This window comes from Pygoscelis adeliae, unplaced genomic scaffold, assembly GCF_000699105.1.
Source record: "Pygoscelis adeliae isolate BGI_AS28 unplaced genomic scaffold, ASM69910v1 Scaffold372, whole genome shotgun sequence".
Taxonomy (NCBI): domain Eukaryota; kingdom Metazoa; phylum Chordata; class Aves; order Sphenisciformes; family Spheniscidae; genus Pygoscelis; species Pygoscelis adeliae.
This window is the reverse complement of record NW_008824357.1, coordinates 1,586,044-1,596,051: the sequence shown is the minus strand read 5'-3', so window position 1 is coordinate 1,596,051 and position 10,008 is coordinate 1,586,044. Positions and strand designations below refer to the sequence as shown.

Genomic DNA, 10,008 nt, shown 5'->3' with positions numbered 1-10,008 from the left:
ACTGCAGAATCCCCAATGCCATTTTTAGACTCATGTCTTTGTAGAAGGAGATTGCTTTAAGATGTTGTTCCACAGGATAAAACCGTATTTCAGCTCCTATGACACTGTTAGCCTAGATTTATGTGTATAACTGTCTCTTTCTGTTCTTTGTAGGTTTTATGGGAAAAGTGAAGATGGGGATGAATTTAATGATGCAATACGCAAGCTGTTCCTCTCCTTCAATGTCCTCATGGACCGGCCTTTAGAGGAGGCTGTCAAGATTAAGGTATGCATAATTTGCAGGGAGAGGTAATATTTTTTTTATTAGATCAACTGATACGGTTGGGGGAGGGGAGGCAGAAAAAGGGACAAGCTTTGAGGCATGTAAAACCCATTCAAATGAGTCACACCACCTCTGAATGCTTTAATGAACTGTGTGTGGCAGGAGAGGAGTATTTAAACCCCACAGTTTATCAAATAAAGATGAGAGCTGTGGCTTTGCTGAAAACCCTTCAGCGCCTGCTAGGATGAAAGCTAACGACCAATGAAGTTGTAATCTACTGCAGTGTGGAAGGCACTTCAACCAGTAACACCAAGCTTTGAAGGTGATGGAGATAGGAATGTTAAACTACTGCAAAAATCAATGTAATGCAGGGGATGAAAGTAATGAAAAAAACAAATGGTTTCTGAATGTTTCTTAGATTTTATACTTGCTTGTTTTTCTGGTGTCGACTGGATTACGAACCTTCTGTTTATACTCTGAGGAGGAGCAGAGCAGCCATGCAATGAGGCTGCTGAATTGCGAAAGACAATGAGGCCTTTAGATTGCTTTATTTCAGTTCTTCTAGCCAACATGCTTTTCTCTGTTTGAAGGAAAGATTCATTCTAAACTTTTAATTAGCACTTGGGTGATTTAAAGCCCAACTTTGATTCTCATGCAGTCAGAGTACCTGCTGGCAGCAGCCGTAGAACATCACAGAGACACCTTTAGTTGCTGTTGCACCTAGTTGTCTGGATGCTACATTTATGAAAGCCATACTAGTACCTAGATAACTTATTAGTGTGTATGTGGGCATGCTAAAGTATGCAGAACACTGAGTCAATTTAACTGACTAGTGCTTTTCATGTCATGCTGTAAGGAGCTTAATCCCTGGAACTGCAGGATGTTTGCAAAAACTAAAGAACTTGGCTACGAATCCTTTCTCCTTCACCTCTTCCGCTCTGCACTGCAGATGTGTGGTTGCTGGAGGCTCTTTGGATGCATAAGTTTGATCTTAAGCCAGTTCTCTACAGGTGTCCACATATTTGCTCTTGACAAAAAACTATATTTGCCATGTGAGCTATGGGCATTGCTGTTGAGACTTTAGACTCTTTCAGAATGAACTAGCTAGCCTAACACACTTTCTGTGTGTGTTTCATGTCCTTGTTTTCTTTCTTGCAGGGTGCAGCTTTAAAGTATTTGCCAAGCATCATAAATGATGTCAAACTAGTATTTGACCCTGTTGAGCTCAGGTAACCATATTAAGTTTGTTTGTCCACTAAACCCAGCTCATCTGTTGCGAAGAATTTTGGAAACTTTCCTAAAAACAGCCATTCTGATTATGACATGATGATGCATGTACTGGGCATGAATTTGAGGAAGCGCTTGCAGTCAGGAAGTCAGTTTAGTTCAAAGGCATCTGTGCATCTCAATGGCTCTTTCTTAGGAACTTTGAGATTTTGCTGAAAACCAGAATTTGAGAACTGGGGAGTGATATGTTGAAATGTTGTGCAAGTTTCCACCAATTCTTCATGATTGCTTCTGAGGTAAACTGAAATGTGTGACAAAGGCATAGCCTTGGTCAGGAAAACAAAAGTTGTATTTATTCAGGAAATTCACAACACACTGTGGATTTCTGTTCTTTGGTGTTCATAGCTTTGCCCAGAACCTCCCAGCCATGCCTCCTTGCTCTGACACAAATAATTTGCTCATAAACAGTAGACAGACAGCAAATGTACATGGAATTTAATTTAATGGAATCTCAGATTGAAATGAGTGATCACTCTTGATGAAAGGGGCATCTGGAAGGATATGCTCTTGCCACTGTATATAGCAGTGTTTCAAGTTTCAGCAGTGGTCTGCTGAAGCTTTGCAAAATTCTGCTTTCATTTTGTGTGAAAGTAAGTATGATTATCTTATGCTGGCACTGGAGGGCAGATAGTATTGCCTATTTAAAAGCTTCTGTGATATATCTAGTGTGTCTTGGGATGCAAGCTTCATTTTGAGAGGTTTAAGCCTGCAATTTCTGAATACTGTTCAGTTTTAGTAAAAGTCCTGTGCTAAGTTTCTTGAAAATAAGGTAGGCCTCCATAGTAATTTGACTGGAGACTGCTTGCAGGTAACGAGTCCGCACAGTGACAAAACTGCTTGACTTGCCCAGGTGCAGGACAGCGTAAGTGTTGGGTGGAATCACATTGGGTGAAAATGCTGACCATCTGCTTACTTTGTGGTTTGCATACTAGTGTCCTCTTCAGCAAGTTTATCCAAAGTATTCCTGACAACCAGTTAGTTCGACAGAAGCTAAACTGCATGACCAAGATAGTCGAGAGTGATCTATTTAAACAGTCTGGTAAGTAGCAAATTGAAGTCTCTGTATTCTGCATGGGGCCACGCACCCTTAAAAACAAAAATGCCTTTCAAGTTCACGTGTCCTTTACATCAGTCATCAGTGGTAGTCTACTGTTAAATCCATCTTTAGAAATATTCCTTGCCATGGAACAACTGAAACTTTTTTTGCTGTTTAGTCTTTATACAATGCCTAATACTGTAGGATCCTGATCCAGTGTGTTGATTTAGAAAGAGGCAGAAGGTGAGAGTGTGCTATTTGATGCAAGACATAAAATTACAGGTTATTTATGACTCTCTCTAGTCTGTTAGTGGTAACTCAAGTGGATTTAAGCATGTTTTGGTGTCCAAGATAAAGTTATGAGCAGAAAGCTACTGTGTTGTACCCATGTATACTGAAAGCTGAAGAACTTTCTGAGACCAACAAGGTGCGGTGCTCTGTTTCATTTTTTAGAATGCAGAGATGCTCTTCTGCCGCTACTAATAGATCAGCTAAGTGGCCAGTTGGATGACAATTCAAACAAGCCTGACCATGAGGCCTGCTCACAGCTACTTAGCAGTGTTCTTGAAGTCCTGGATCGGAAAGATGTGGTGAGCATGAACTGTCAAGGGTGCAAATTAAGGTTAATTCTTCTTTTGAGAAGTTATGGCAAAGAAATGTTCTCAACTTATGCTTTGAAGAATTACGAAGTTCTGATGTTTACGGAAATTGTGTTGCATTGCTGTATAGTTCTTTGAATCTCTTTGCACATAAAGTAGCTGTGTCTAAAAAGGAGCCATGAAAGGTTGAATTAGTGGTTATCGCCGCAGTACAAAAAGCAATTACTTTCCTTTCTAGGGACCAAAATGTTATTCCCAGCTACTTTGGTGGCTTATTGAATTATTTGGAACAAGTCATAAAAATATTTGGTTTCTCGTTTTTTCTGCTATGAAGGAGGGACAATGATCATTATTCAGTCAGGAGAATACAGTTACTTGCCACATTAATCATGGAAATTGATTCTAAGTTGCTGTGAAAAGAATAGTTTGAAATGAAGAGCTGTTGGTTTAGCTGTGCCAGGATGAACTAATGAAGCTGGTATAGATCAATTATGCTAGCTCTCCACCAAGTGTATACCTATAGTATTTTAATCGATTGCTCGTGTGTTTTAAATCTCCTTCTCTGCATTCTCTAATAACAATTAACCACTGTCAGGGCAGTCCTCCTACACAGGGACCACTGTATAGAACAGTATATGTTAAGAATATGTCTCAAATTTTCCTTATTGAATATCCCCAGGGGCCCACTGCTGTCCACATCCAGCTGATCATGGAACGCCTGCTAAGGAGAATAAACCGCACAGTAATTGGAATGAGCAGACAGTCTCCACACATTGTGAGAGCCTTTTACTTGCTTCAATTATTACTTTACTGTTTGTTATAGTGGAATTTATTCTCCTGGGAGATTTCAGTGTGTAGCAGAGGTTTATGAAATCATCCTTCCGTTTCCTGCAGGGCTTCTGTGCTACTAAAACATGGCTTTTGGTGGTTTTCTGAGACCAGGTATTAGGATACAAATTGTCCTATTCCAGCAGCAGTTTGAACTGAGACACAGTTGGCTGTGATTTCAAGTTCCTTTGGGCCCTTGTGCACAGAGAATTTGGTTTCAGTGCAGTTTCTAATACACAAGGAGTCTTTGCTGAAAAAATGCTCTTTTGTCACCTTGGCTGAATAGGATTAAATGCTGAAGGATAAGGCATCTCTAAGGGGCATTTCTGACTACTGTGTGGCATCTTGGAAGGTGTAAGCAAGTTGGTATGTTTTAATTTACCATGTACAGAAAGATGGAAAAATCAAGAGCTGGGCGTATATAGCAATAGCTTATTTTTGATAACTCTAATTCAAGTTAATGCGATTACCAATGTGTCAGCCGTGAGAATTACAGTTGGCCATAGTAAATTTGAAAATCATAGAATTATTTAGGTTGGAAAAGACCTTTAAGATACAACGAAGTGATTCGTATACATATATGTATTCCATTGTTTTGAGGATGTGTTTTGCTTGCAAACTATGATCCTGGGGAGAAAGCAAGCTATACCTAGACTTCATACTTGAAATTGAGGAAGTCTTGACTGGTTTGGGGTAGAGGACTAAACAGTCACACAGACTGATGTCAGGACACAGGTGAGCAGGATTGTGATCAGTGATAACTTGATTACGCAGAACTCTGAAAGCATATGCCACACTTCGAACTTACAGTGCTTAATATAGGAAAATAATGAAATGTTTTGTTTTTCTATTCTAGGGTATTTTTGTGGCCTGCATGACAGCCATCCTGAGGCAGATGGATGATTTCCATTACAACCATTACATCAATACTTTCAAAACCAGGCAGGACATTATTGTAAGTCAGCCTGGCTGGGGATTAGCTCAGTCCATAAAGAATTACACTCTTCTTCTGAAAGGTCATTTCAAGTTACTGTATGCAGTTTGGAGTGATTATACTGCATTCATCAGCAATGACTTATGGGCACCTAATGCCACAGCCACTGGGGATATATTCACATCACCCCTGCTGGGTATACACAGTGGATGTTGCTGACACAGTAGAGCCCGAGAATTGCATTTGTACCATTGAGTAAAAACACATTTAATGACTATTTAAGTCTGTGCAAGTAAAAAGTCAGGAACCAGAAAGGTGAATGAAGATGAAAAGGAAAAGCATTTTCCCCTCTCTTGCTCTCACTGTATCTCTTTGTGATCCCATTCTCTTTATCTACTTCTTTCTAATTCTTTCTCCCCTAGAGTTTAATTAAATGCTTTAGTCTTGCGTTAGTGGGCAGCGATGCAAATAGTTCCCTCCATGTTAAAAACTCCGTACAATTCATGTCCCCAAAGACTTTCAATATGAAACCAGGTGAAACATTAGGTTTGGGGTCTTTTTTTTTGAGGCCCTTAGAATTAACAGCTCTGTCCAGATGTTTCCCCAGACTGCCCAGAACAAGTCGGAACCAAAACCAGTATTTATGCAAGTCTCTGAAGCATGACACAGCAACTGACTTTTTTGTCCCCATAGTCCTTGTTTTGCAACTTAGAAGTGTTTACTTATTTAAATACTGGCTGGGGAAGAGCCTGGAGTTGTGTTCTTCCTGTAAAAGCTAGATCAAAAACCACAAGAAGGTGTTTGTATATCATTTTGGATGGCAAAAAAAAAAAAAAAAAAGGATCTCTCATTTTACTAATAGCAATATCTCTCAGGTCAGATAACAATAATGTTTTAAGCAACATAGCCACCTACAGGACACGCACATTTCTGTCGCTTTTGCATCTAAAAGGCTGCTCGGCTGCATTGTCTATAGAGAGCACTTATCGTCTAGTATTAGAATTGCTTTTTATATTACACAAATAATTTTTTGTGAAGGAAGAAAAAACAAAATCAAGTAGATTCAGGAATTCTGCTAGTGTTCATCAAGTAAATGAGTGAAAAGGTTTTCAGCAGGGTTATATAGAAATACTGTGTCTGAGGAAGAAGGGTGCTAGGAAGACATCTGATGGATTCGGAAAAAGGTGGATTCAAGGCAGAATTGAAAGAAATTTTATGTTGAGTGGGCTTCAGTTCAGAATCTTTTTTCTTTTTCCTGAAGAGCAGTTGTAGGAGACCGTCGTACCTTAAGTGCAAGGTAAGGTTAAACAGGTGCTTAAAAGCTTTCCTGAAATGTAAGCTTCAGATTGAAGCTCACTTGCAAGTTGAAGATGTCTTGTTTTACCATATAGTTACGCATCTTCTGACTCAAATAGGAGAATATTTCTTTCATATTTCTGTGCGGATACATAAAGCATCTATATGAAGACATACCAAGAGGGTGAATTAGGTGATCATTAAAACTACCTGCATATCATTTAAACAGATACTGATTTGAAAATAACAATTTGTAATCTGATTTTTACAAATCCTTACATCTACAGAAGCAAGCCCACATTTGTGGTGGTGTAGTATTTATTAATACCAATAGAACACTGCGTTTTGTTTTACTGCAATAATTGTTTTTATTTTTGTGTTTATTGTTGGGTTTTATTTGCTTTGGTATTTTCAGCCCTGGCATTGCATTGTTACTCGGTTGGTTTAAGACTGTTATAAGTTAATTCATATTGTCAAGGTGCCCCACGTCAAGTCCAAACCTTTCCATCAAGCTCTGATTTAATAAAGCCTAAAGGATTTTTACTGAGGCAGCACCAAATTCCCATTTCTCTCTCTACATCGATGTCGCTTGCCAATTCTTTAGAGCAAACTGTTCAGCTCAACAGAATTTTTTTTATTTTTTTTTTTTGCTGGTGATCTTTGCAAGGTGGTGATTTCTCATGTGACCTTCTTTGTGTCCCTCCCATTGTTGAATGCTAATGTGCTGCCTTTGTAGAGAGTAGAATCCATTTAAATGCTCGTAGGTAGCATTTATATCTGTAAAGACCACAATATAGAGATCAATATTCTTGATATTGCCTTCTTTTGCTCATCTCTCTTCTTTTTCCTTTGCCTTTTTTCTTATTCTAGAATTCAACCTTGCCTTACGCAAGTCTTAAGGTGTGATATAGCTTTGTTTGGAGCAGTGTTTGTGCAAAAAGTGTCTTTTCTACAGTAATGTTCTAAACCATGTGTCTGACAGCATGTTCACTACCTCTGTTTAACTATCCTTCTTAAACTGGACGAGAAAAGACTTAACTAATTGGGAAAGTGAAACTACATTATAATTTCCATCTCCATAGAAGATACTGCATAGGGCTGTTACACTGCCATCATTCAGACATTTGGAAACAAATCCTTGAATATTGATTTTGCTTTTAATCCAGCTTGTGCACCAGAACTCCCTACAACAGTAAAGACAGAGTTAATTAAACAGATCAACATGTTCTGTAGAATTATTTCTCCTTCTGTAATTGAATGGATGAGATGTCAGAAATAACTTAGTTATTGGAATATATCCACACAATAAGAGATCCTTCTTAGGAGGTACAGTGTATTGATTGCTAATCAATGCAGTCGTTAATCAGTGCAATTGCAAACATTTGCATTTCCCTATATTTTCACGTGGATAAAAGACTACCATATTCAACCTGATGGGCTGTGGTTTTTATTTTTCCAACAGGACTTCCTGATGGAAACATTCATTATGTTTAAGGATCTGATTGGAAAAAATGTTTATGCAGCTGACTGGATGGTCATGAACATGATGCAGAGCAGGTATATAGTTGCTGCTATTTTAAGTCTTGCTACTGCTTTTGGAGCCTTTCTGGTTCTGAAAGGAGGGTGGACTCACACAAGCAGGCTTGCAAATCACTGGAGTTAGGTAGGCTTATATTCTTTCACAGTTTCAGGGTGATTTAAATTAGATTTCAGTAAATTGTAGTGCCTGCACATTTCTGTTGACGAAACTGGAAATCTTTCTTCTCCTGCCCAAAGGCACACAATCAAAACCATGCAGTCTTTCATCCGGTCACTTATCTGCTGGAGAGTGCAACATAAATCAGAGAAGCCTTTTTGGTTTCAATTCTGGGGGAATCACGTGGCAAACATAAAGCTAGAGTTGGACAGAAGTGTGGTCTAGGGTTTAGTGTGCTGGCCTGTAAACTAGAACTACCCAGGTTCACTTCTGTCCTCTGCTGTGGACTTTGGCCTTGTGTGAGACAGTCTCTCCTGCTAAGTCTGTACAATTTGAATGGCTTTGGCTCGCTATCTGTCTGCTGTGCTAGATAGCAAAGCATGGCCAAAATCTGCAATTCACAGCCCAGCAGGGCCTATACGCCTGTGAGCTTAATGCTCCCGCAGGCAGTATCAACAGAACTGGGGACGGAATGAAGAAACAACAAGCACGTAAGTCCTGTTTGCATGGCACAGTCATGCAAGTTACCTTCAAAATGGAGACAGCATAGCTCCACTGTGTCGTAGGGGTGCAGTGTGGAGAAGGACATGAAAGTGGCAAGTTGTTTGAATGCTTCAGTGGTGAGGATGGGCTAAACTTAAGAGAACCTACCATCTGCAATGACACTGCAGTCAAAGAAATTGGATGACCCAAAAAGTGTTTTGTTTTTCATCTGCCTCCAGTCAAGTTTTCTTTTGCTCAGAAACAGAGGAATAACTTTCCCTGAATGTCCTCCTACTGGGAATAGAGGTGAAATAGCATTATAGAGGAATACCTGTCTTGTTTGGGAGCGTCTATTCTTGTCTCCTGAGCTTACATGTAGGAGTTGTAAACCTGGAACCACAATGTTATTTTTTCAAGAGCTACCTTTTATTTGATGTTTTTATCTCTTCCAGGGTTTTCCTCCGGGCGGTGAACCAATTTACCTCTGTACTCAACCGTTTCTTTCTGGATCAAGCAAATTTTGAACTCCAGGTAATAGTTCCATTGTTTCTGGATTTCCTTATGGACCCCAGTCCTGCAAGGCGGGAAGAACAAACAAATCCCACTGTTAACAGATTTGTTGATACGGAGCATGCCCGTGGAAAATGTCCATAGTCTTTTGTAGAAAAGCAGCTGAATACAGAGCAGTTCTGAATTATAGAACTATGGTTAGTGCAGCAATAAGTTGCAAGCAAATGCCACTGCTGCAGGCTTTACAAGGTCAAGTCGAGCAGCATGCTGACTATAGCTGATTTGTGCTTGACTAGTTAAGAACAAAATACTGTATGGGTGTACCCACTGTCACGTCCTTCAGTTGGAAAGTACAAGCTAAAAAGAGTGAGAAATTTTAAGTTGCTGTATGGTTCTGGCTTGCCTGCTATGGCTGAGAACACAGACTCATCTACCAGCTCACTGTCGGTACGCTTCCTCGTTAACACTTTCCTGGGAGACTACAGCATTTGGGGCTGTGTAGCTCTGTTGTGCTGGTTGTTGCTTTTCCTTTGTCTTTTCCTATTTTAGACTTGTTTCTCTTCCACAGCTCTGGAATAACTATTTCCATTTGGCAGTGGCCTTTCTCACTCATGAATCCCTCCAGCTGGAGAACTTCTCACAAGCCAAACGCAACAAAATTATCAAGAAGTGAGTTTACATTTTAAAAGTTGCCAGGCCTTTTTGCTTTTAAAAAGCTTCATTTGTACTGTTCCAGACATACCCCGTACAATCTTAGAATGAGATGAAGCATGCCATGGAAGTGCTTGATTAATGAATGATGATAAAGGGAGGAGGGGTGACTGGGACAGATGTCAGGTCTTTACACTGTGGATGTCTAAGTCTGGTCAGACAGATCCCGAGCTGTTTGAGCTCAATGTAAGCACCTCACCAAAAGATTCTTTTCACTGTAAGGTCTGTAACAGAAGGCTTGCCATAGTTCCCAAAGCAAGACCTTATGCAATTCCTCAGCCATTATGTAAGGTAGGTAAGCAAGAATCCTAAAAGCCCTGCAACTTTTTAGTCCCCTGTCTTTGCTTTTTCTGTTTTGAAAGCCAG

The 10,008-nt window shown here is 39.7% G+C and overlaps 1 protein-coding gene across 1 annotated transcript in view; it reads left to right on the top strand.

Moving 5' to 3' along the window:
- Positions 1 to 10,008, top strand: part of DOCK5 (dedicator of cytokinesis 5) — a 64,907-nt gene that overhangs the window by 30,358 nt on the left and 24,541 nt on the right. The window contains exons 23-31 of the mRNA XM_009319546.1: positions 154 to 265; positions 1,421 to 1,491; positions 2,482 to 2,588; positions 3,039 to 3,175; positions 3,864 to 3,959; positions 4,869 to 4,967; positions 7,705 to 7,799; positions 8,874 to 8,952; positions 9,500 to 9,600. Of these exons, the coding sequence (XP_009317821.1) occupies positions 154 to 265; positions 1,421 to 1,491; positions 2,482 to 2,588; positions 3,039 to 3,175; positions 3,864 to 3,959; positions 4,869 to 4,967; positions 7,705 to 7,799; positions 8,874 to 8,952; positions 9,500 to 9,600 (897 nt within the window). The remainder of the gene's footprint in view (positions 1 to 153; positions 266 to 1,420; positions 1,492 to 2,481; positions 2,589 to 3,038; positions 3,176 to 3,863; positions 3,960 to 4,868; positions 4,968 to 7,704; positions 7,800 to 8,873; positions 8,953 to 9,499; positions 9,601 to 10,008) is intronic.